Below are 26,834 nucleotides of genomic sequence, written 5' to 3'. Positions count from 1 at the left end.
TGTTCCTCCCTTCTCTCTTTTCCTCCCTTTTTCTGTCATAGCGGGGGTCTTCTACTTTTTTTCTGCAGTTTGTTACTTCTTTTGAGGTTTCCATGTGTGCGTTTGTATGTCTGTTCCAGCTGATAGATGCGGGCCATCTTGTGCTCTGAAATAGCTCACACTCTACGCATTCGCTAACAAGAAACAGACTCTGTGAATGTCTGTGTGCGCGCGCAGAGAGGTCTGACTAAACAAAGTGAGGGCGCTTCAATCGCCGGGGCCACGGAAAAGCTTCTTTCCCCCCTCGAACACCCCTCCTGACCCCTCGTTACACACACACCTCCCAACCGCAGCCCAGAGCCGAACGCATAGTCCCTGAGGGAGGGAGGAGGGGTCAGGAGGAGGGGAGGCATAAACGCCCCCTCTCTTCTCAACCCTCCCAGCAAAGCTCCAGGAGAGGAGGAAACTTAACTTTACACACTTTCTCTCCGCTAGCACATGCACATGTCTACAGATGGTGAACACCCACCACCCTCAAAACTTTCTGGTCCCGTGTGCCTGGGAGGATTTAAGATACACACATGCTGTGGAGTACATCTTGAGGGAAACTTTCTTCCACAGCTGGCTTTGGCTTCTTTTATAGAGGAGCTGATGGTTCATAAAGGGGACGGAAAAAGGAAAACAGAAAAGTCCAGCAGAGGAAAGGAAGCCTTCTCCCGTTCACATTGTGTTTCTCAAAAGTGAGGTCATCCAGTGCCGGGATCCGCTGTGGACAAGACCGCCTGGTCTGGACCTGATCAAAGAGCTCCAAACGAGGTCCTTTTCTCTCCCTCCACCTCCCAACTCCTTCTTTTCATCAGCTTCTTATTTTTTTTTTGCCCCTCCTCCTATTCCTTATCCAATGCACTCACTTTCAAAACAAATTGGAGCATATAGTGAAGGGATCTGGCTGAAGGCTGTGTGGATTTAACGTGAAGCATGTTTTTCTCTGAGAAGTCCTCAAGAGCTTTCTGTTTCTCCTAAACTTCAGGTGTTCCAATGGCGTCAGCTGGAGAACCTCTACTTCAGAGAGAAGAAGTTCTCAGTGGAAGTTCATGACCCGAGAAGGTAAATTTATATCACAAACTGAGGCTTTAACTTGCTGCCGAGCTTTTCTCAGACCTGTAATTTTCTGTGAATTAGCAGAATACACTGGTTGGATGGTCATTAACTCATAGTAGTCTTACTTAAATGACTGAATATATTCCCTATTGATTTCTGGATCAAGCTAATATTTTGAAGTCACAGAGTTTTCCACCAGTTGTGGACACCTTCCACTAGCTTGTACTGTGATTTTCCTCTGTGGGATATGTGAATATGTCAAGATTTAAACTGCATACTGTGTAGTGCAGGAAAGGCAAGATTGGAATCTAATTCAGTAATCGTTTCAGAGTTTGTCTTGGCAACAGAGCAAGTTATTGGGGATATCCTGGTGGAGCCTCGCACAGATTAATAGTCTGATTATTAACACACATTTGTTCAGCCAGATGCACAAACACATGCACTCTCAGTCACACACGTGCACAAGCACACACACACACACACACACAGGGTAGTAAACCCTTGATAGTTGACCACAGAAGGATAGATGGCTGTGTGATAGCTGTTTTGCGGAGGAAGTGACCTCTCTTGTGTTTATTTAACATGGCTATATATGTGGAGTGTTATTCTACAGGCATAGAGAGGGAGGGAATGGGAGAAAAAGAGACAGACAGGGTGAAACAGAGAGCAGTGGTGTTTTCTTTAAAGGAAGCTGTCATTAGAGCGAGCTGGACTGTTGCTCAGCTACAGATGTGTGTTTAAATAAGGATGGGTAAACAATGGGGAACATCGTGTGTGGCTGTGCAAAAAGTATCTCTATCAGAACTGTTCTTTCAGTTATTGATAAAGTTCTTCTCTCCTAGTAGCAGAACTGGAGTAGTCAGGTGGAAGTGTTTTCACTGTTGTAAATGTAACAATCTTTTGTATTCAGTGTATATAAGGAGGCCTTGTGTCCGCTCCTACTGTAGGGCATCGGTAACACGAAGGACGTTTGGTCACAGTGGCATTGCTGTGCATACCTGGTACGCCTGTCCTGCCCTCATCAAGTCCATCTGGGCCATGGCCATCAGCCAACACCAGTTCTACCTGGACCGCAAGCAGAGCAAGGTCAGTCTCTCCCACAAGGTATTAAGTCAAAGCATATGACAGATCACAGACGTAATTAGGGATGTTCAAAATTCCACAGGCATGGTCAGCTGGAGTGTTAATTAAATAGCTTGGAGATGTCTGACAACCCTCTCTGTTCTCGTCTATCCAGTCGAAGATCCATGCTGCACGGAGCCTAAGTGAGATTGCTATCGATCTTACGGAAACGGGAACTTTGAAGACCTCCAAATTGGCCAACATGGGCAGCAAGGGCAAGATTATCAGTGGCAGCAGTGGCAGTCTGCTCTCCTCAGGTCAGTGCACGGTTAACGCGTGTGTTTTAGAGAAAAAGAAACTAAGAGAACAGGGAGAAAGATTGATATGTATGTCTGTTGTACATGTTGGTTATGGAGAGCTTTGTTGACAACTGGAGAGACAGACACAGCTGCAACTGGAAAGAAGCCACCGATTCTTTGCTGAATGTTCTCATGCATACTGTACACACACCCCACCCAGTATCCTTCAGTATGTATAGAAGACCGCTCCCACCATCCATGTCACACAGACTCATCCTCCAGAGGCCTCTGCCTCCTCTAAATTTAGTGGGTGAGAGAATGAAAGGGGCAGCAGGTCAGTATATAACTTTGCTTTGACCTTTAAAACAATGCTTATCTGTGGTGAACAAGTAATGAGTGTGACAGGAAGATTTGTACATGAACCAAAATTAGAGTTAAGAGGGAAATGCCCTTTTAAATCCAGACAGCCATGTCGACTGTGTTCTGAGTTAGGAACCCAAGAGCAACAATTAGGCTGGTGAGAAAAACGAGTAATGTAACAAAGTTATCTACTGCTGCATTATTCACTTATAAAATTGCTTGCATTAGACTAAACTAGCATTGTTCAAGATTAAGAGGCAAGAATTTGTGTCTGTTCATGACTATAACGTTATCTATTTAGAGGGGTAGACAGCTTATTGAACCAATTACTGCTGTCAGAAAAACACTCTTCTCTTTTAGTAATAATGTCCAGCATGCTCTCCTTACTTTCATCTTTCTGTTGCTCATCAGTTGGATTTGTTTCGTCCTTCTGTTTCACATTTCCTCATTCCTTTCTTTTCTGTCTTCGTTTCTTATCTTCCTTTATTCTCTTGTCTGTTGTTCTCTAGCTCTGCCTCCATCTTATCATACAGTGTGTCTCTGTCTTATCTGTCTGTGTGTTGTCACGTCAGTGTGTTGACTCCTTGAGCCTCTGCTGGCTAGAAGTCATCACTGTATAGCAATATTATCAACATCTGTCTGTCTATGGCTGTCCAAATAACCAGATCTAGACTGTAGAGTTTCTGTGATGAGCTTCACCAATTTTTTACATTTAATATTATAACACTATGGTTGTACAAACCTATACAGAGACTGTTTACCAAACGTAATGTATTTTCTGTTAAAAAAAAAACTGTCTGTTGGTCACTGCAAAGGTTTATGACCCAGCCAGTCTTTGAAAACTCTGAACTTCAGTATGATGTATCTTGTAAAAATAGAAAGAAATGTTTGGTTTCTGTGTGGCAAAACATTTTCAGCAGCGGTTACTTTCGTATTGTTTGTATGTTTGACCGCACAGTGCACCACAAAGGGTCACGGAGAGAGCTACAAAGAGAAACAACGTTGGTGTATGTGAGGGAGTGTATGCCCTGTTTTCAACACAGCATGTTACAAACAAGACTGGCACCATCTAGGGCCTTGGAGATGTGCGTCACAAACTTTGTCCTAAACTGCCCCTTCCTTTAAACACTCACAAACTCAGTTTCCTTATCGAAACGTTCCATTCACTTCCCTGTAAACATCCTGTAAGACCAGCAGGTGCACACACAATTTGTACCTCCCCCTCCACAATGTGCCTCAAAAGACTATTACTGACTCATGGCCTTACCTTATGTGTTGACTGCAGGCTCTCAGGAATCGGACAGTTCCCAAACAGCTAAGAAGGACATGCTAGCAGCACTGAGGGCCAGGCAGGAAGCTCTGGAGGAAACACTAAGACAGAGACTAGAGGAACTCAAGAGCATCTGCATAAGAGAGGCGGTATGAGAAAACAGTGACAGAACTGGCAAATATTTTGAAAACCAATTCTTTTTTTCTTTCTCTCACTGTACTTCATTTCCCATGTCATATTTTCCAGGAGCTAACAGGAAAACTTCCAAAGGAATATCCTCTGGATCCTGGAGAGGAGCCACCTACAGTGAGACGGAAGATCGGTACCGCCTTCAAACTGGACGAGCAGAAAATTCTACCTAAGGGAGAGGTAAAGCCCCAATTCCCTAATCTCCTTACTGGCACTTTATCACACATGCCAATCTTCCTCAGCCAACACAGTGCAAATGAAAACACAAGGCTTTTAGTGGTCCTAGTGTTTAAAGCAAATATATGTTCCATGTAAACTGCCATGCCTGTAATGCAGTAGTCATTGGGATATTTCAGAGTGCTAATTAGGTCAGAGAGTTTAATTCTTCTTAATCTAACTGTAATGTTAATGATCCATTTATGAACAGTGTGTGGACATCATAGAGGAAAAATGGTGTTTAAAAGCTATATGTTAAACTGTGCAGATCAAGATTTACTTCATTTAAAACAGCATTCTTGAGACTCTCAAAATGGCACGGGTTGCTGATTCACATGACACCAGAATAACTGATCCCTACTAGAATTTTTCTTTAAGTATCAGAAGAAACTGAGAATGCAGAAAAGCCACTATCTGAAACATCTTGGACCTTGTTAAAGTACTTGTGCTCATTCTTTGTCTTGCTGTCTTTTTGAGCCGTGGGTAGATTTTCCAGAGGAGCAGAACTTCTAAATATAGTCTGGCAGCATTCTCACCACAGGAAGTGGTGATAGTAGGATTGTGTGTGCGCCTGCATTTGCGCAGGCATGTGTGTGTGTGGGTGTGTGTCGCTGAGGTTGTGTGCTTTGAAAAGAATCCAGGGACACAATATCGGAGAACTGCCTTGCAAGCAGAAAGATGTTACGCTGAGCACCTTAAGCTCATACGCACACAGAAACAGAAGCCACTCTGGGAAGCAACTGTTAGTGAGAGGGATTCCTCAGAACTGAGGTAGTCCAATATGAAGTCACCCCAAGTGAATACATCATCGTTCTGTCTCTCTGGAGGCAAGTGAAATCATGTGTGTGTGCTCTCAGATCTCAGTGAAGTAATTACATGCTAGCTGTGTACGGCGTGTGTCACAGGACAGACATGAGTTTATTTCGTTGCCTGTAATTACATTCACAAGTTTGTGCTATACTGTTAAACTCTGTTGAGTTGTATATATACAACCTTGTGTACTGGTTAGTACAGAGAGCCTATTTGCAATACATTTGTCGTTTGTCAGAGTTTGTTTTCCTTGGTCCACCTGATAGTCCCTGCTCCACAAATCTCAGGAGCACTGTAGAGGAGGAGAGGATGGATTGATGGAGGAGTGTTATTATTGGGGGACAGGGTGTCTCAATAGAGAATATCCAGTGGTGAGAAAATGTGCGGCTGCAGCACAGATAAATGATTTCCGCAGTGTGTTTTCCCTGGCAAAGCTTTCCCTATGTGTCTAACCAAATATGTTGCATGGGAGAGTTGGTCTGAATACGTGTCTGCAAACTGGAACTTGTTGTTTTTGGAGTGTTCGTAGATTTCTGTTGCTAAATCTGTAAGTGGTTTCAGTAACTTTGTGCCTGTGTAACTCAAAGTTTGCATTTATGTTTGTGTACGTGCCAGGAAGAGGAGCTCGAGCGTTTGGAACGGGAGTTTGCTATTCAGTCCCAGATTACGGAGGCAGCCAGGCGTCTTGCCAGCGATCCTCACGTGAGCAGTAAGAAGCTGAAAAAACAGAGGAAGACTTCTTATCTGAACGCACTGAAGAAGCTCCAGGAAATTGAGAACTCCATCAATGAGTACCGGGTCCGCTCTGGCAAGAAGCCTACACAGAGGGCGTCGCTTATCATAGAAGGTACCAATATCTCCTTTTTCTCTAGAGGAAAAGCAAACTGTTTTCATATCTCAGCAATTTTCTTTTCAGATGCTGTATAGAGTATTTTATAGAAATCCATTCACTGGATAGTGAGGCTGGCAAGTTCCAATATTTTTTGATAGAGTAAAGGTTTATAAACATGACACAGAGGCTTTAATGTTTAGAACAGTACAATTTCTAACCTCCTTTTTTTGTTTCTGTCCTATAGAGGCCAATATGTGTTCTGAAGACAGCTCATTGTCTGATGCGTTGGTCTTGGATGACGGTGAGTCTGTCCTTCACGTTATTACCAAAGATTCTGTCAACAGCCTCTTGGTAGTTGTGGTTTTGTGGCTTCTGATAATGATTTTAATAAATGCCATCCACATATAATTGTTCTAACTTTTTCCAATCACTGCTTTTACAGATGATCCTCAAGTCACAGGTACTCCCACCTTCTCCCCAGTAGCATCGCCTCACAAGGGCCTCCCTCCACGACCCCCATCTCACAGTCGACCCCCTCCACCGCAGTCTCTGGATGGCCTGCGACACCTGCACTACACACGCTCTGACTACGATAAATCCCCCATCAAACCCAAGATGTGGAGCGAATCGTCACTGGATGAGCCTTATGAAAAAGTCAAGAAACGCTCCTCTCACTCCAGGTATGAGGGACTTTATAGCTCGTTAGAAAATAGCTAATTGTATTTTACTGTACAGGTGTGAGTGCTGAGGGTTGAAAAGAAAATTCCTTATAAATGCATCTCTCTCCAGTCACAGGCGTTTCCCAAGTTCCGGCAGTGCAGAAGCAGGGGGTAGTAACTCTCTGCAGAGCAGCCCCATTAGGAGCCTCCCTCACTGGAACTCTCAGTCCAGCATGCCGTCGACCCCGGACCTGAGGACCAGGAACCCACACTACATACATTCCACCAGGTCAGTTTGTTTATATCTTTTCATTCAGCTAAATGGAGTATGTAACTATCTTTAGAACTCCTGTAGCTTGGTATAAGGTTTTCCCCAACTGGAATGGGGCCACAGTAGCCTAGTCGCGCTAGAAAACCCACGGCAACAAATTTAATTCTCTGCCAGGGAGGGTCTAGTTACCCTCCATAAGGCTCGAGGTTGGATGCTCCTAAAACTGGCCGGACCAATCACCATGAAGTGTAGAGTCAGAAGGCGGGTGTAACTAAGTGACGACAGAGGTGTGACGATTCTGACAGAAACAACCAGCGCACAATAAACAGTTATCTTTCGGCTGGGCTTTGGCCACAGCCCTTAAAGATTTGAAGCTAAAATTCAACTTGAAAGATAAACAAAGGACGGCACTTAAGTGTTTCATTGAGAAGAAAGACGTATTTGGACTTATGCCGACGGGATATGGCAAATCCTTAATATACCAGTTGGCTCCGCGGCTCCGCTGGTTGGGAAGCTAATGGGACTTAGCCACACAATCCGCCGGTGCTTTCGGAACTACGTCAGCCTATTCGTTGCGTTGATTGGTTGTATACCTACCCAATTGCTGCAGAGGGATTTGATAGACAACCTTTTAGCCCGCCTCCCTCCCTGTCGAGCTTCCCTAGACCCTTGTGCCGTCAGAAACATGGGTGTAGCAAGGCTAGGCTAGGGCCACAGGGCTTCTTTTACTGTAGTTGATTCATTGTGCTTCTCTTGCTACTTTCATTTTCTGAATTAAGAGAAATTATTTGGTCTATAAATTTTAAGTTCACCCTTGACATTCGATCTTTTTACCATCCTTCATCTCACAGGTCAGTGGACATCAGTCCCACACGTCTGCACAGTCTCTCTCAGCACTTTAGGAACCGCAGCTCCAGCCTTGAGTCTCAGGGCAAGCTGCTTGTGTCCGACCCTGACGCACACCCGCACACCCTGGGCAGCCCCGACTTCTTCCTCGGCCCAGGACGCAGCTCCAATGGCTCTGACCCACTGGACGACTGCTCATCCTGCACCAGCCAAAGCAGCTCAGAGCATTACTACCCCTCTGGTGGACCCCCGGGCAGCAACCCAAACTACTCTACTCTGGGAGAGGACTCACCCTCCAAAGCCAGGCAGAGGCAGAGACAAAGGCACAGGTAGCTGCAGGGAAATGCAGTGAAACAGGCTTTCTGGTCTTAAAGGAAAACATATGTGCGATTAACGCATGTGTTGTCTTTGTTTTCTCTCCAGGTCTGCAGGTCATTTGGGTTCCTCTAACTCTGGCTCGATGCCAAACCTGGCAGCTAAAAACGGCTCAGGTGGAGGCTCAAGTGGAGGTGGGATGGGAGGAGGACACCACGGAGTCTACCTCCACAGCCAGAGCCAGCCCTCCTCCCAGTACCGCATCAAGGAGTACCCTCTATACGTGGAAGGCAGCCCCAACCCTGTGGTGGTGCGCAGCCTGGAGAGCGATCAGGAGGGCCACTACAGCGTCAAGGCTCAGTTCAAGACCTCCAGCTCCTACACGGCCGGTGGACTGTACAAGGAGGCCTGGGGGGGAGAGGAGGGAGGAGAGGGGAGTGGCCGACTCACACCGTCGCGCTCTCAGATCGTACGGACTCCGTCATTGGGACGAGAGGGTGGTGGAGGCGGAGGGGGGAGGGCAGCGGTGTCTGAAGAGCTGCGGTGCTGGTACCAGAGGTCTTCAGGGAGCCTAAAGGAGAGGAGTCACTCACATTCAGGATCCACATCCTCTGAGACCGGGTCACAGCAAGGCACTCTGGGACACGGTCGAGGGAGTAGAGTAGGGACGCTCGTCAAAGGCTCACCAGGTAGGACTTTTTTGTTTCTATTAGCCCCTACCTAATCATCAGTATTTGCTCAGATATCAGCAGTACACTGTCAGTGGTTGTTTGGTTTAGCACATATTGTCTTTATTGTAAAAGCCATGCCCTGTGTGAGGCTCGAACTCACGACCTTCAGATTATGAGACTGACGCGCTGCGCCAACGAGGCAGGCATTGAGGAAAATTTGTGTTGATTTAAACTCAGAGAAACTGTAGTATAGGTGTCTTCAAATGTTACCTTTCATACACAAAGTGTTATCTTTGTGAGGGCCAAAGTGCAGTGGATATTGTGCCTCATGCATGCTCATGTATCTAGATTATTTTTGTGTAACAAGCGTACTTACAGCAATTGGATTATTCAAAACATATTATTAGTAGTATTAAGACAAAAAGTACAAATGTATTTGAAATTTCAAATTACTGAGCGACTTAATTCCAGTCAAATCAAACCTTTTCACAGCGCACGCATTTGTTAGTTTGTCAAAACTGTATGTACCAGAGAACTATCTACAGGTTTAATGTGTGCTTGACTACTCGTAATAGATTGAAATACACATTTTGTAAGACAGTTTAAGTGTTAAATAGGAAAACACATGCCCCGTGTGAGGCTCGAACTCACGACCTTCAGATTATGAGACTGATGCGCTGCCTACTGCGCCAACGAGGCCTGTTTCTGTCACCCTGCTGCGACTTTTTTTTCCCCTGTGACACAACCCCCAGGGCAAACGTTTGTGACACCGAGTCCACAACCCCCACCCCACACGTGAAGCATAGCTGGAATTCCTTTGCCGCTCACCTCACTGCAGCCTCTGTTATTTGTGTTGCCTCGCTAACTGTCAGTTTTCCCTTTAGCTGCATCCCCTCACAGCCAGAGGAGTATGACGCCCTCCAGTGAACACGCAGCCACACCCACACCCCCCTGTAGCCCACAGCACATCCTCAACTGGCAGAGCGGGTAAGAGGCCCACCAACACACATACGTCGGTTGAACACGGCGCCAAGATGTTTGAAGTCAGATGTGAATGTGGGACAGACTGCATCTTGGCTACTTGGCTTGTTTTTCTGCCATCTTTGTCCAAACCTCACTCTTAACACACTCACAAGCTTTGACTGTCTTTTTTGCCGTTGTCAGCTAACCTTATTTTTCACCATTAAACTTATCCTAAAGGTGAGTTTATGTGATTTGGGGTTTTTATTCGTCAATCAAATTGCATCTATCCTTTTGACTTTTCATCTTACTTTTGCTGTTTTTGATGTTTCACTCGTCACATTTTTGTTCCTTTTTTGTCACTCTTTTTACTGTCATCTCTCACTCTCTCCGATTACCTTTTCCTCATGGGAAAATTTCTTATTACTTAATATTTGTCGTTCCTCTCTTGTCCGTCTCTCTGTCTATACTAACCCTCCTTTCCTTATGTGTGTGTCCTCTCTCCTGGTTTAGAGGCACAGCAGACAGCTCTCCTACTGAGGACGTCTGTCAATCTCCCCCTCAGCCCAACTCAGATGCATAGAGGTATCGTCTGTGGTCCAAACTTAGAGGGTAGTGTTGGGAAAACACAGCAGCAGCATAAGCAGACTTTGCAATAAAATATCAAACATTTATTACTATGTAGCAATACGACCAAATTTACCCAGAGTCAGACCTTTATTCACTGAAATGTAGTTATTAACTCATGCAACATGCTAGCTGTTCTTTTTTTTATCATCAACTGTGAGAGGGTGACGGCGGGGAAGTTTTATTTCTCATTTCTTGCTCTTTGTCGGTGGAGGTATGTGTTTCATGTACTCCTTCTCCGGCTGCATCTGTGCGTGATCTTTGCATGAGCTCTGCTGTGTTCTGACTGCGATGTTTCACTGTGGCTCACTCTCTACAGAATTTACTAATAAAATACTTCACCGTGTACCGTAACAGAGCATTTTTAAACAAGCAAAGAAAGCTCAGTAGCAGATGAACTACACAGTATCTTGAAATACAGCGTCATCCTGCTGTCAGTCTGATCCTGGTCTGTCTTCCTCTGCAGGTCTTTCAGTGACAGCTGTTTTCTCAGCAGCCCCCTGTGCTCAGAGCTGGCAGATGTGCAGTGGTACGGACAAGACAAGGCCAAACCTGGAACGCTGGTCTGAGACCTTCCTGTAGGGCCTAGAAAAAGTCCCATTGCCCTCTCCTACTGCCTCCCCACTGTCCCTCACTACTACCCATCAACAACCAACAACCTCATCCTTAAACCCTACAAAAACCCTGCCCTGACCAGACTAGCGGACTGGACATGAGCCTCCCTCCTCCTTAAATCTCCACCACCTCTTTATTATGCCCTGTTTATCACCGCCCAGCAGGACAGGGACACGCTCACTGGGCTCTGATAAGGGCTGATCTCACAGGACGGACTGAGAAGTGCCACCTCAGCCGTTGAACTGTTGCCCTATAGCACCACAGAGCCCTTTCTTTACTCACTTTCTGCAGCACACAAGCAGCGGGGCAAGCGGAAACGAGCGACGGGAAGAGAGAGCACAGAAGAATATAAAACGTACAGCTGAAACTCAACAAAACCGGCCATTCCAGGATCTGTTTCATCTCATCTTTGCTCCCCGACATTACTTCCTCCAGTGCACTGCCACGCAATCAGAAGATACCTGCTGGATTTGAGCCACCAGTTTAAAAACAAGTCTCAAGTCCCAAATGAACGGTGTTGCATTTCATTATTCACATTATTGTTGTGTTTTCTTTTTCTTTATTTCACCCTGCGTATTTATAAAAAAAAAAAAAAAAACGAGAGAAGGTGACAATTTAAAAAAAAAAATCTAGATTAACAAACATTCGGATGACAGATTCAACACCTCTCAGTTTAATCCACAACCAAAGACAGCAGCTGGATTGACTGGTCACACCAGAGTTCCTGGGCAGGTGCCACTGCAGAAAAGTGACTGTTGGTCATCTGTGTGAGAGTGAATTCATGGTGACGCTATTAGGAAGGATTCTGGGACACTGTCTCAGATCATGATGAGGACTATAGCAATAACAAACCTCGTACAAGTCAATGAACTGGTTTGAATCAACAGAGTGAATTGAAGCAGGCGTTTTGCCACGTTCTCTGCCTTGTGACGGTTGGAGTAAAGGATCATTAGCGCATCGTAGGGAGAGTTTGGAGTTGTGGTTATTGGACTTGGCATTAATCTATGCTTTTTTTCGCTGACTTCATCATTCACGTTTATTTAATGTATTTGGTCTATGTGAGAGAATTCTGTCTACCACAGTTTATTTTCCCACATGGTGGTTTGTGATCAGTACTGTAGCCAGAACATGAACGGGTTTCGGCCAGTAAAGGGTCATTTGGGTGTGTTGTGGCCACATTAAGTCACACTTATGGCAACTTTTTATTAGGGTGGCAATTTTTATTTTATCCCCTAAAGGTAAAAGACTGTTGCCATCTTTTAGTGCTTCTTGCAGTTTGATACTGAGGCTCTCTTCCTCTCCTTTGGTCTTGGCTCCGTACGAGTTCTCGCCACGCTGATCATCTATCAGTCCCTTTATAGCACTGTGTCTTTTCATCTCTGTGTCCATCTCTTGAGCATGACTGGAGCAGCATGACTGAACTTACTTTTATCAGTTCCTAACATGTTGGTGCTTTTATATTTCTACTGTAATTTAGTACTGAATCTTTTTCAGGCTGCATACGCCTTCAAGTCCCCCCACAGTCTAAAGCCATTCTTTAAAGTAGGAGCAAGGCCGAGAAGCCAGAAGACAGTCAGCAAACGTTTAATTTGGCATCAAGCGAAATAGGATTTATTAAAATGTACTTTGGTCTGAAAGCACAACCTTTACAGTGTCTTTGAGGGCTGGAACTGCAGTTTTGTGTGTTCTCATATCAAAGTTCAGTTTGTTTTTTTAGTATATAAGCATTTATGGATTTCAGGTGGACAATAAATAATACTCCACTGTAAGGGCAGAAAAGAAACTATAGCCGCAACAGAGAAAAACTCTTTTACCCTCTGAAATCGAGAGCATCATGTTCTCACACATCCCGATCAACAATCAAATATTCAGAACAGGGTTAGAAAAGCACACCTGGTTTTGTAGGAAGGAATGATAGCTGTTTGTTTTTAGCTGTCCTCAAACCAGTTTTCCTCATCTTCCCTTGATTAATGTTTATTCTGCAAAATAATTCTCACCTTTGGTTCACTGTTGCACAAAAACGGAAGTAATCAGATGTTAATTTTACTCAAATTATGACAGATTGTGACTCTCACTCCAACTGGATACGATGTGCACTGTTCTGTTTGGCATGGGAGGAATGGTACGCATCTACCCTGTCCTAAATAGTGTTGTGTTTCCCTCATGCACCGCTGTCAGTTGTTGTAGTTTGCCACTTTCTGCACTATTTTACTAAGAAAGCTTAGCCCACTCCCTGCATGGTTGCTTCTTCAAGAGTTATTCATCCACGATTGGTCTAATTTAATAAGTCTTTACCCAAGATTGGAACCAGCGATCTCTGGTTACCATCGACTATAAACCCCATTAATCTAGTGTATTAAAGTTCAATCCTGCTTTTCTCTCTAAAAATCTTTGCCCACCATTTGCGTGCTAAAAACACAATCCCATGCATGCCCTGCAAATCCACGGACAAATGAAGACCCCCAAAGACGGCATCCTCATGGTAAAATTAGCACGTTTTGCTCCATAGTGTTGACTTGCCCCCAAAAAGTACTATTTTGTCCTTGTTATGATCTCTGATCTCTGAGCCCGTTGTGAAGAAGTGTGACATCCTTTCCCTCTGTAGTTCCAAACAACATATTTTCTGTGCTCCATACCAATGTATGAGGTTTTTGTAATACTCCAAGAGAAATGAACTAACTATTTTATCAGTCTTTTCCTGTATGTACGGAGGGGCGCTGTTAGGTTTTGCCGGGTTTTTAACATTCACATCCATTGTTTTAACAATGTTCCATTTTATATGAACCAGTATTGTTTTGTTTTTTTAATTTTTGACATTGTAACAACCCTTTCAGGTGCTACAAAATGACCAGTTACTGCTTTGTCACGTAGGATCTAGACATTTCTTCATCATTACCAATAGATTCAATACCAGATGTGCAAAATGAAGCTTATTTTAACAGACAGTTTAATAGTAGAACACTTCCTCTACCAGACAATAGAGCATGTAACTCAATTTTATCAGTTCTGTTCAACTGTAACAATACATTAAAGGTGTTGTAGAAAAAAAATGTGGAATTGATTTAAAAAAAACGGAATTCCACAGTTAATTTATTCTTTTTTCTATTAAGAATTTGTATAGTAACTTTACATTTTTCAAAACTGTGTTGTTGGAAATTGATGATGAATTTTCAAGATGAGAAGCCGTGATGGTTCTTGAGAGTAAGAAAATAAATTATTGATGAATGTTCTCAAGATAAGGTGTGCTTGTTTTTTCTTTTCCATTATTTTCTTTTAGTCATTCCTAAGTGGCTCATATCAAATCCTTCCCGGCTGTCGGGTTGAAAGGTCACAGCATCAGTCAGATTTATCAAAGGGAATCCCAACACGTAGCCACCACTTCCTCACACTCACTCTGCTGTCATCACGTCCAGACCTCAGTCATTTCCCTCCACTCTGGCCCTCCGAGAGGATTTCCTGTGGAGTCGAGAGGAAGATACACTCCAAACATAAGAGATATTACTCAGCAGACCACAAGATTAAACGGTTTCAATTAAGCCGTTTTTACTTTGAATGCCAGTATGTCTCACGGTTGGCTGCTAACTCAGATCACACTGAAAATTCCCTCTCTGCATAAATGCTGGCAGAATATCCAAGTGTCTGACAGAATAGATTGCGTGTAACATGTACGCTCCTATTGTGAACACCAGTACACAGCCTACAAATGCCCGCACGCAAACAGTAGTTGTGATCCTTTGTGAAGCTTCTACCGAAAAAATCCAGTGTCAGTTTCAGCGAGGACACCCGGCCTCATCATCCTGCTTTCGTTTGTTCTAGTTGTGTGTCCATTTACGAATGAATCCTATGTTACTCTTTGTACTTGGTGTGTTCCCATAGCAGCTCTCCCAACCAGGCAACAGCTGGAAGCTGTTAGTCAGACATGCCGTGAGAAAGTAGCTGCACTCGGATTTTTTTCACTCATACAAGTCTGTTTGTGTATGTCAGTGTGTGTGAGTCTGTGCGCTTGCTGCAGGAGTGGTGCATGACCTTGCTGTATATTCTTAATGAAATCCTCCATCACTGAAATTCTCTAAAACACCACACCCTTCGCTGTGTGTGAACTCCATGTACTATACTGTACACCGCACATCTGCGAGGACCGGTTTGAGTTTTCAATTATTAACAACAGGCTGGGTCTGGGATAAAGGTAAAGCTTAGAGTAAGACGTTGACAATCCCAATTAGTTCAGTGAAATGGGAATAAGGATCAGTCAGAGAGCTGAAGAGATCCAAGCGAGCTTTCTGAGCAAAAACGTTTATTTAAGATTACAAGGGTTGCCGTATGCATTCTGTAGTCAGCAGATCACACAGGGTCTTCTCATTCAACAAGGTAGTGTCCACTGTGTTGGTAGCATTAACATGTGGAAAACAAAATTAAAAAGAAAAAAATGCATCCTCCAAATTTACACAGTAGAACTGGATCTGCTTATCAGAATAGACATTAAAAAAAACACTTGCAATGCTGCCCTCTAGTGCCCCTCACGGAACAACATCTGAGATAATGCAAATTAACACTTTAACATCAGTTTTAACAAATCATGCCTTAAATATCATGTTTTTTTAGCAAGAAAAATCTAAATTCACATAGATTTAGTAGTGTCAACATATAATTGATGGACTTTTGAAGTCAATGGGATATATCTTGTGTGCATTTTTATTAAAAGTAAAAGAAAATCATGTTTTTTATGTTCATTATGATCATGTCTTTGCAAATTCCATAATTATTTGTTATGGAAACAATCAATTATTAATAAGATAATCGCTGGATATCACTAAAATGTCAACTAAATAACCGTCCAAATGTAATAACAACCACCTTCTAATTAGCTAATAAAAGGTAATAACATTAGCTTATTTAAAATTTGTTTTGATTGTGTTCTTTTTGAGTCAATCAAAAAGAACACAACAATCACTTGTTAATTTGAGATAATCATGACAGATATTTCTTTTTTGGCAGTATATCACATTTTATATGAAAAATAACAAATTGTATCTCTGTTCAACTAAGCTACCCATTACAAAAACACCTCTCAAGGAAGTGAGTTCATTCCAGATCACATGACCTGCTCCACATGATGTCATTTCCTCCTGAAGAAAAGACTGGTAAGACTCCAAGGCTTTCTTAGTTATTTAATATAAAGTAGTGTGTGAGTCAACGTCAACAGGTTTACTACTATATTTTTATAAATAACGTTCAATTTCAATTTTACTCAATTTTATATATAATATTCAGAAGAATCTTTCTATAAAAATGCCATGTGGTGTTTGGTTATAGGCGGCCATGTTGATCTTAGGACTGAAAACAGCAAAAATATTGTATTAACTATGATACAACAAGTCCTGTAATTATATATTGACCCAGTAACGATCTCATTGGTTTGTAATAACAGGTTTTCATCACTATAATGAGCTTCTAAACTCTATCAGAAAATTACAGTTTTCTAAGTCATATTGGTCTCTCTATACACCACAATATATTTGTTTAGTAGCTTTTACATTAGCTGATGTACTTCTCCAGTGAATTTCAAGTTTCTGAGAACCCCAAAAGAGAAATGAGACTGAGTCAAAGTACTGCATCAGGTGACTTGATATTTCAACATATATCTAAACTATTGTCATATCTGGGTTGTACAAAACAGAGCCTTGCCATCAACAGTAACGTACTTTGCACATGGTGTGCAAGCAGATAAATCTCAGAGGAGATTTTTGCCGAGATTCACAGATTAAATTCCACTTGCTCCAGTAGAGGCGCGTTGGTGTCATTAGGATCCTGTCAAGAAACACATCCAGGCCACATCAAATCCAATAATCTGACATAATCCAGGCTGACTATTGTTCTTTCTCAAAGTGTTTGATTTATTTCACTGGAAATGTTCAACCAGTGGCTGACCACAAAATGTTTCAACATTCATCATCATCATCTCTCATAGTCTGCTGACAGAGTTAAAGCATGTATTTCTGATTCAGAGCAGTGTTCATTTGAAGTGGAATGAGTAAAGTACCAAAATTAATGATGAAGAATCTCTCTGAGGCCCAGGCTATTCTATACATTGACTTGTATGTACCTGTGAGACGCGGCTGTAGGACTGACAATGGGGAGAACTGTAGCGGCGCAGGCCTCTCCAGGACAGGAACAGTATGTAGACTGATGCCAGGAAACAATGAACAGTGAATGCTATGGAGCTGGCCCTCGCAACGGATGAACCAGCACGCTGGTGACAAGAATTGGATAAGAGAATAAAGAACATTTGTACAATAGCTTTTGTGTTTTTTCTTCAAATAGTCTTGAAATAAACAGAAAAGCTTTGTAGGATTTCTGCAAACATAGATAAAGATCAAAACATATTTCTAGGACTGCAGTTACCTGTTGGAATGTGTTGATATCAACGGGATGTGTTGCTCTGATACTGTTGACCAGCAGAGCAGAGAATCCAAACAGTAGACTAAACACATTCAGACCAATCAGAGTGATAATCTGTTGGGTGTAAATATAACATTAGTACATTTGCACACAAAAAAAAGAAGATACCTAAGAAATGACTGAACAAACTGTTTACCTTCACTCTATTAGCTTTTCTCTGAACCTCTATTGCCAAACAGCCAGCAGCCACATACTGTAACACACAAACGTCTTTGTTTCATTATTTGTCTCTTTGTCTCCATGTCAAAAAAAACAAAACATTCATTGTCTATAAGCTGAGCCAGGCGTGGACTCACAAATAAACTTGACCACACCGGCATCGTCATGGAGATAGAGCAGCCGTAGCTCACACATGCATGGGTGACGGTGCTCAGAATGCAAGCTAAGGCACTGAGAACCTGAACCACCTGAGGGGAAACAACACAGAACATGAAGCAGGTGGAGGGTTTCAATGGTTAAAAAAAAAAAAGTGAAACAATAGTTTGGACAACCGCAAGAATCCTACCCCAGAGACTAAAAGTCTAGTGTTAACCACAGTCCCAAACCAGCGATGAATCCTGGCATTGTTTAGCTCCCCATCATTGGCAGCCTGGGGCACTGGGCGGGTCTGGGGTGTCTCCTTAAAAAACACATGGTACAACCCCTCCTGAAACATGTTCTGCGTCATCTGTTGCAGAAGAACAAGCCATTGGAAAACATAACAGATGTTGAATGGTGTCCAACCCATATGTTATTCTGTGAGCAAATTCTAAAACATACTCACACATTTAATACAGATTTCACATTTAATTTTGGTCTGTGACTACTCACCTTCCCCAGATGTTGTAAAGCTTCAACTGATTCATCCCAAAGCCTTCATAATTGCAGAAAAAAGCATCTAACTGAAATGAGAAACAGTTTTTCTCATTCCTGCTGTTACTTCTTTGTGTCGTTCAGTGGATCCAGAGGCTCAAAGTTCACTTGAGTTAGATGATAATGAAAATGGTTAAAGTTCAGACTTGAGGAAGTTACTCAGGGAGATTATTGGCCATAACTAAAGAGCTTATCACTGGGTATGTAATGGAGTTAAACTTAATTTTATAAATTATTGTTTTCAACTCATGTTTATTGCTGTTATTTTAATTGTTTTTGCATTTTATCTCAATGAGTTGTTTTTATTTGCCAGCATTTTATTGATTTTGTAAATATGAATTGCGTTTTTGCACCCTGCTCTGTTTGTGCCTCCTGGGCTTCTGTAGCTCCTCCGGGGCTTCCGTAGCTTCTCCTGTAGCTGCAATGGATAAGTCGTGGGATAATTTGTTTCTGTGATGTGATGTTGTTTTCTTTATAGTTTTAGCGTTTTATGTTGTAGTCTTTGGTGCATATTTTTTTTTACCATTGTGTATTATTTTGATGTCTAGCTGTATTGTGTTGTTTTAGCCGTTTTTTAGAGGTTTTATAGATATTTTTGGATGTTTTTTTGGTGCGAGTTGTCAGTGATGGAGCCCTTCACGCAGCAGCTCAGGTGTTTATTGTTCTCGTTTATATGTTTAGGAGCAGAGTGCAGAAGAAGAAGAAAATTCAGCAGAAGAATTTATATGCATTGGTTTCTTCTGCAGGTATGTGTTTAAAGTTAGAAGTTTTATTTTCGCTCGGCCATCCCACCCTGACACTGTAATTATGTGACCATGACCACCAGGTGGCATTGTTTTGTATCTGATTTATTTTCATTGTTGAAAATTTTGTTGTTAAAATTGTACTTTCTGAAAATGTTAGACAGTCGTAGTTTACCTGCTATGGGAGCAGAGTGCAGAAGAAGAATGAAATTCAGCAGAAGAATTTATATGTGAGTAAAAATCAGTAATAATGTGTAACATCATCTAGACATTCAAATTCTTTTATTTATTAATCAAAGGACATTTTATTACACTTTGATGATTGCCTTAACAATAGAAACATATGAAAAGATAGTAAACTAGGCACATTTTTGACAAATGGCCTTTCAAGTTTCCAAAATTATGCTTATGTATGTTACTTTTTGACGGAAAAAAGTGAACTTTTTTTTCCGTCAATGGCCAGCTCCGCTGGCCTGCTTCGCTGGCTCGGTCCCTAACATAAATAAGCGTAATTTTGGAAACTTGATAGGCCATTTGTCAAAAACGTATCTTTTCATATGTTTCTATTGTTAATTCAATCATCAAAGTGTAATAAAATGTTCTTTGATTAATAAATAAAAGAATTTGAATGTCTAGATGATTTGTTACACATTATTACTCCTTAGCTGATTTTGACTCATGTATTTATTTCTTCTGCAGAGAAGAAAAGCTGAAGAAAATACCAGTGGGCTAACCTCTTTGAGATCCTGACCACACATCAGTGACAGGTAGGCCGGGCTTATTAAAGCATCAGAGATATTAATCACATAATTTGGATGCAGTAGCTTCATAAACACCATGTGATTCTGACAAGACCAAGTATCATCACTTCATTATTTAGAATTTATTTTTGAGACAGTCTCTTCATGCATGCTGCAGTAGTGTTCTGATGTTAGTACTGTGCAACAATAAGCTCCACCACCAATATAAAGAGCTGCCTGCTCTAACGGAGTACATACTCCATCACTTACTTAACTAGTGTCATCTTGGCTTAAAAACTTCTAAAAATGTAGAATTTAAAATTCAAATTCCATATGTGATCAAAACTGCTGCTCATTATAGAATGAAAGATTTATTTGCTTCCTTAGATTCTGACCTAAAACATGTGAAACAATACCCTTGCACAACAACCACAAAAAACATATATATAAAAGTACTGGCATTCAGCAGGCTATAGGGACACACTGTTAGATATAATTTAGCTTGTAAATGTCATTTTTCACTTTATATTCCAGCAACAAGCTGGTGCAAAAGTTGGTGCTGAAAACTCTTGACAAGCCGCAGAAGGCAGCAGAAGGAGGTCACACAGCACTCCAAAGATCTGGGGCAGATGGACACAAACTTAGAGGATTTATTAATATGCAGGGCCATGTCAGACCCATTCTGTTTTTCCTGGCAGTGTTTCAGAGTCGTCGTCCTCCTCTATCCCTCCTGTGTACAGGTCAGCCAATCTGCTGAAACGTGGTCCCCATTGACCTAAACTCTGAAAGTCCTGCTTCTCATCTGAGTCTGAGGAGTTGATCGAGCTGAGAGAATCCGCCTCAGAACCTGCACCTTCATAGTCAAACACCAGGAGGGAGTCGTAAGGAGGAGCTGTGGGGTCACTGTCTGCAGCGTGCAGGTTCTGCAGGGCAAACATTGTCGAAACATTCAGTAAATTGTGCCCTATAGAGATTTGCACACTCATGTAATGGCAATATTCTCGTAAACACACTAATCTGCAGGTATGAGACTGTGTGTAAATCTGAAAATCACTCACATCCTCGATGAATTTTCCAATCTCTTCATTATCTTGGATTTGTAGCCGGTAGCCCGGGCGGCTCTGGACAGTGGGAAACACGTCAGTGCAGAAGACTTCAGGTCGGTTATCAAGCCCTCTGTGGAGTTGGCTGAGGTCATAGTCCTACAGAAACATAAGAGGAAACAGGAAATATCACTCTGAACGACAAGGTGTGAAAATACAAAACTGCCTCAGCATAATGTCGTTCCAGCTCTAGTTTGTTTGGCAGATATAGTGTAGTGTATTCAACAGCTGTACTGTGAGTGTCATGGCTTGTGTCAATATATAAGTGAATTTTTGTAACATAGTTGGCAGATATCATAGTTGACATTTTTGCTGTTTTCAGGCCTAAAATCAACATGGCCGCCTATAACCAAACACCACATGGAATTTTTACAGAAAGATTCTTCAAAAGTCCTTCAAAATTCATCAGTGATGCAACATCATACACTGAGCTGCTGCATCACTAACAGTATCACCTGTCATTACATATCTGGTTATTCCCCTTCTGACCACAAGTGGTCCTCAGTGAGCCTTCCTCCTGAGTCAGATCACCCACACAACCCAACATTCATGTCTTACTTGATGGTGTGTAGATTCAGCTACTCTCCTTGTATCTCTTCCGTCTGCTTATCTTTAGAATTTTGGTCTGTTTGTTCAACTTCCCTGCATGTCTGATAAAGACTGCTAGCCCGAGCATAACATTTTTTCACTGCATTGCATGCAAGTCGCAATATGTGAGAATATATTACCTCCTTTAAAATCTGTTAAAAATATCATTTACCTTTGGCTTTTTATCTCAAAAATATCAGCATTTAAATTCAAATCCATAATCTATATTGGAAAAGCAGATACAATAATCTCTGATTATGGGCTTGTTGAATTATTTAAAAAATGAATATAATGCAGAATTCAACAATTGATATTTCCTGTTAGAATAGTACAAAACCCACAGAATATTTTTTTAATATAAAATATTTAATGACAAAACAAATAGTTATTTCCATTGTAATTTTTAATCCCACTTTGAAGGCATAAACTCATGGTTTGGAGGAGGTTTGTCAGGTGTTATCATGTTTGTTTTTTATTGTTCTGACATGAAATTACATATGGTTCAGAAAATATCAGTAGTGAGTTCTGTGTTCAAGATTTTTTAGTTGGGAATATTTATTGTGTGCTCAAAGATGGGACTTCTCATGACATGTTTAGATTTTATAATTTTGACTCACCCATAATCTGAGATTATCTAACCTTCTTGTCCAATATGGCAGATTTGGAATCAATGAAATTAAATGAAATAACAGTGAAAATTAAAGGCTTTTATCTTTAGCAGTTCCTGATATATTGAAACAAACATGGCCTCAAATTTCAAAGTGGAAAAACAACATGCTGAAAGTGGGTCAATGGGCAACTTTTAATTTTTCTTTGAAATTTTTCAGTGCGCATATTTTATGCTGCAAATATTTTGGGCAAATCAGAGATGGTTGAGTGGAAACTGTTCTGAAATCTAAAAGATCTGAGATGGAATGACCCACCTGGTCTTCTTCACCTCCTCCCTCCTCATCGTAGTAGCAGATGTTATCTCTGGGCAGATCTTCAAGGAGAGGAGCATCCTTTTTCATCTTCCTCCTCCTTCTCAGCAACAGCAGGAGGAGCAGAAGCAGCACTGGGATAAAAATTAAAGAATAATAAATGACTAAAGACAGAACAGTTCAACTAAAACTAGTTTTGTACAAATTTGTTACATACACAAAACACCAAAAACTGCTCCCAGAGCTGAGGTTGTGACAGAAGGATTGAGTAGCCGAGGGGCAGGAGGTGGGACGAAGCAGGAGGACACGGCTCCTTCGCATTGGCACACCTCTACGTATAGTGTACTGTCTTGGGAGCGCATGCCAACATCATAAATGCGCATCAGGACATAATAATCCCCAGGAGATAAGTCTCGTTTGGGGGCCAGGGTTGCCACGTTACCTGTGCAGGGAAAAAGACGCAGAATGAATCGTTCAGAGGTGCTTGGCTTCAGTTGAGCTAAACCTCCCCTTGCACAACATGATTATATTTTCAGGCTGTGGAGCGTGTGATCAAAATGTTGAAATATTCCAACATTGCTTATTTTTAGGAAGTGGCATGCGGCTGAAGAACGAGAGTTCCTTTAAATGCCCACTTCTACATTTTCTCCCTGTGTTTGTGTACTGTTAGTGAGCTTTCTGACTTGTTGAATTGGTGTTGACAGTCCAGTTGATTCTGTGTTCTCCTTGAAGCTCCACAGTAAATGGCCCCGAGTAACTTGGTCCATCTAGGTCCTCTATGTCCAGGAGGGCAGGAGAAGGGTTGCTGTTGCATAGACTGGCTTTTCTCTGCTTGATCACAGGAAGGTGGTCGTTCACGTCCAATAAAGTTACAACCAGAGTTCCTGTGCCTGTAGCTGGATTATTATCTATAAGCATGAGAGGAGAAGGAGCTTAGTGAGCTAGAATAATCAGTTAAGAGGAATAAACACTGTGGCAGGATTAGGTAAGAAAAAGAGTAGAACTGTACCATCATCGTAAGCCAAAATGAGGACCGTGTATTTGCTGTCTGTGACATAGTATGATTCTCTGTCCATGCTGCTTTGAACTTTGACTGATCCTGTGTTAACATCAACACTCAGCCACCTGGCAGCGTCATTGTAGAGTTTATATCTGAAAGCAAGAGAAACAACCCGATTAGAACTGAATTGGGTACATGCATTTAAATATGGGAACATTTCTTTTTTTGTTTTTTCACCTGACAGTCTGTTTCCTGGCTGTATCTGGGTCCTTTGCTCTGAGGTCAACCACAGAACTATCTATTTTCACATCTTCTGAAATGCTCACATGCACTTCTGTGGGACTGAAAACAGGAGGTTCGTTTTCGTCTACAACTCTAACAGTGACCGTGGCTGTCGATGTAGAAACCGGTCCAGTAAACGGCGCCTCATTAGTCACCACCACCAGCAGAGTAAAGACGGGAATGCTCTCAAAATCCAGCCCCTTGGATGTCACAGAAAGGCAGAGAAGAAATCTATAGTACTGAGAGTTAAACTACTTGTGGTTAGTAGACTTGTAAATAAAAATGTACACCTGTTTTCTAACCTTTGCTGTTGTGATGATTCCATCCATTTTATTAGGTCCTGTAGTGATGCTGAATTCTCCTCCTTTGTTGCCTGTGATGATTGAGTATTTAGTGTTGGTGTTCAGAGATCCCAGCTCATCATCGTCTGTGACCTTTAGTCTGACTACCTCAATTCCAACTTCATTCTCAGGGACTGATGTGGATATCTGGAGAAGAGCAGTAAACTCTGCTTAGTTAAGATACAGATTATTCTTATTATTATTTAAATATTTTTGCATTTTTAACTCACAGTTTTCACAGTGAATTTTGGAGCATTATCGTTGCTGTCAGCTACAACAATGGTAACAGTGCAGGTGCCTGTTAAACCCTCCCCTTGCATATCAGCAGCTTGTATGATCAGGCTGTACTCTGGGTGAGACTGAAACAATGAAGTGAGTTACAGTGAAGGTGAAAAATGAAAAATCTTCGAAAGAGAAGAGTAGTGTAGTTAGATTACCTCTCTGTCCAGTCCACCTGACTGCAGACTGATCATTCCACTCACTGGATTTATGGCAAACATGCCATCTTTGGGAATATGCGGCATCTGAGATATTATTCTATACCTGATTAAGGCATTGTTTGTGTATGGATCATCCTTATCCACTGCTGTTGCCTTTATGATAGAATCCCCTGTTGAAGGAAACACAATCAAGTTGACTAATAGTACCTGACATTCACCGTATAGTACCAATCAGTTACATTTTATTTATATAGCACTTGCCATACAAACAAAATGAAACACAAATTGCTTAACACATAACAGAAACAGAAATGCAATAAAACAGTACAAACAACCCCTGGGTCAATATACAATATATAATCAACATAGTTGACAGGATTCATAGTTGACATTTTTGCTGTTTTCAGGCCTAAAATCAACATATAACCAAACACCACATGGCATTTTTAGAGAAAGATTCTTCTAAATATTATATATACAACTGAGTAAAATTGAAAGTTATTTATAAAGATATTGTAGTAATTCTGTTGACACTTGACTCACACACTACTTCATATTAAACAACTAAGAAAGCCTTGGAGTCTTGCCAGTCTTTTCTTCAGGAGGAAATGGCATCATGTGATCTGGAATTAGCACACTTCCTTTAGAGGTGTTTTTGTAATGGGGAACTTAGTTGAGCACAAATACAATTTGTTATTTTCCATCTAAAATTTGATATATTGCCAAAAAAGAAATATCTGTCATGATTATCTCAACTTAATAAAAAGAACACAATCAGAACAATTTTTGGATGAGCTCATTTTATTATCGTTTAGTTCATTAGAAGGCGGTTGTTATTAAATTGGGACGGTTATTTAGTTGACATTTTAATGATATCCAGTATTTTTTTCTAAAAGTGATTGTTTTCATAATAAATAATTACGGATTTTTTGAAGGCATGACCATAATGAACATTACAAACTTTTCTTAAAAAACTTTTAATAAAAAATGTGAGCAAATATATCCCATGGACTTCAAAAGTCCATCAATTATACACTGACTCCTCCAATCCCACCCCTAGTCAAGTTATCAATAAATAACTTTAAAACACCATCCTATATAAGGCATGCAATGAAAACATCAAATGAGGTCAAATTAAGTAAAATAAGATGAAATAAGCAAAATAAATAACTACAAATAAAATAAATATCTATTATTAAAACAGAGACAGAAATACAAGTGAAAAATACAACAAATAAGAAATTCTAAAATAAACTAATAAATTATACATTAAATAGGTGAATAGAGAAATCAGTCAGTATAATTATTTCAAACAATAGTAACAAATAAATCCAATCTGTCAAATCAATCAAAAGCCTGAATAAAAAGTTAGTTTACTGAGCCTTTGTCTCACCAACATCAGCGCTTTCGCTCACTCTGCCAATAAGAGGATTCACGGTGAATTCTGGAGCGTTGTCATTCTGATCAATGATGTTGATGATCAGCTCCATTGGCTCTTCAGCCTTCAGTCCCTCATTCAGCGCCTGAGCCCACAGCTGTAACACACAGCACATACAGAGGTACCACAAAGTACTGGAACTATCAGCAAATGTCCATGTAATTTATAAGATTTTTCATCAAATTTTGGTTAAACTAGACACAAACAAGGAATTAACGGTAAAAAACAAGATCAAATGAGATCATGCTTTGTGTTAGCTCACCGTGTATCTGGCCTTTTTCTCCCTGTCCAGTGGCTGGGTCACATACATCGCCCCAGATCGTCGGTCGACAGTAAAAACACCCTCAGGGGACTGATCTGCCCCCGGTCCACTGATCTTGTAGGTGATGACCACCTTTTCATCATTACTGGACTTAAGCTAAATCACAGAAATGAAAAATGTATCAAAGTGGCTTTAGTCAATGCAAATGCAATCAAAGTTACTTAATTTGCTTACACTACTGTAGTCACCTTCACCATGAATTTGGGGTACGGACCCCTGTCATTTTCTGGAAAGTTAATAGCAGGAATAACCCACTCCCTCTTCATCCGTCTCAAGCTGCCAGACACATGTGGAAACTGAATAATGGGGGAGTCGCTGGAGTCTGTTGTGTTCTGTTTGAATCAAGGTATAAGGTCAAGTCAGAAGCAACATTTAGGTCAATATATAATTGCAGGACTTTGTATCATAGTTGATATTTTTGCTGTTTTCAAGCCTCAAAATCAACATGGCTGCCTAACACCTAAAATATTATATATACAATTGAGTAAAATTACAACTGAAAGTTATTTACACACGTGGACAAA

General features: G+C 41.3%; 2 protein-coding genes and 1 non-coding gene across 11 annotated transcripts in view; 1 reads left to right on the top strand and 2 right to left on the bottom strand.

Annotated features, from left to right (window-relative positions):
- The window catches only part of frmd4a (FERM domain containing 4A), a 104,929-nt gene extending 90,618 nt beyond the window's left edge, over positions 1–14,311 (top strand). For 6 of the 9 annotated variants that reach the window (XM_022213723.2, XM_022213724.2, XM_022213720.2 and 3 more), the window contains exons 12-24: positions 1,010–1,086; positions 2,025–2,166; positions 2,318–2,459; positions 4,087–4,220; positions 4,318–4,440; positions 5,902–6,133; positions 6,363–6,419; positions 6,561–6,798; positions 6,908–7,066; positions 7,900–8,223; positions 8,318–8,898; positions 9,765–9,867; positions 10,934–14,311. In XM_022213723.2, coding sequence (XP_022069415.1) covers positions 1,010–1,086; positions 2,025–2,166; positions 2,318–2,459; positions 4,087–4,220; positions 4,318–4,440; positions 5,902–6,133; positions 6,363–6,419; positions 6,561–6,798; positions 6,908–7,066; positions 7,900–8,223; positions 8,318–8,898; positions 9,765–9,867; positions 10,934–11,036 — 2,415 coding nt within the window. In that variant the 3' untranslated portion in view covers positions 11,037–14,311. Of the gene's footprint in view, positions 1–1,009; positions 1,087–2,024; positions 2,167–2,317; positions 2,460–4,086; positions 4,221–4,317; positions 4,441–5,901; positions 6,134–6,362; positions 6,420–6,560; positions 6,799–6,907; positions 7,067–7,899; positions 8,224–8,317; positions 8,899–9,764; positions 9,868–10,353; positions 10,426–10,933 lie in introns of all 9 variants that reach the window. The other 3 variants (XM_051951599.1, XM_051951598.1, XM_022213726.2) reach the window with 3 other exon arrangements.
- Positions 9,507–9,579, bottom strand: trnam-cau (transfer RNA methionine (anticodon CAU)). Its single transcript has one exon. It is a non-coding gene; the product is annotated as a tRNA-Met (tRNA).
- A 6,102-nt stretch (positions 14,312–20,413) lies between the features above and the next one.
- On the bottom strand, positions 20,414–26,651 carry LOC110964870 (B-cadherin-like; the record flags this gene model as incomplete). Its single annotated transcript, XM_022213707.2, has 13 exons — positions 20,414–20,799; positions 20,935–21,078; positions 22,491–22,621; positions 22,705–22,929; positions 23,171–23,395; positions 23,497–23,639; positions 23,725–23,969; positions 24,072–24,257; positions 24,341–24,469; positions 24,548–24,720; positions 25,944–26,085; positions 26,251–26,406; positions 26,499–26,651. Coding segments are annotated over 13 exons (2,304 nt in total), but the record flags the coding sequence as incomplete, so codon positions are not given.
- Between the last annotated feature and the right edge of the window lie 183 nt (positions 26,652–26,834).

This window comes from Acanthochromis polyacanthus, chromosome 8 (genome assembly GCF_021347895.1).
Source record: "Acanthochromis polyacanthus isolate Apoly-LR-REF ecotype Palm Island chromosome 8, KAUST_Apoly_ChrSc, whole genome shotgun sequence".
Taxonomy (NCBI): domain Eukaryota; kingdom Metazoa; phylum Chordata; class Actinopteri; family Pomacentridae; genus Acanthochromis; species Acanthochromis polyacanthus.
Note: the sequence above shows the minus strand (reverse complement) of the source record. Positions and strands in the feature narration are given on the sequence as shown.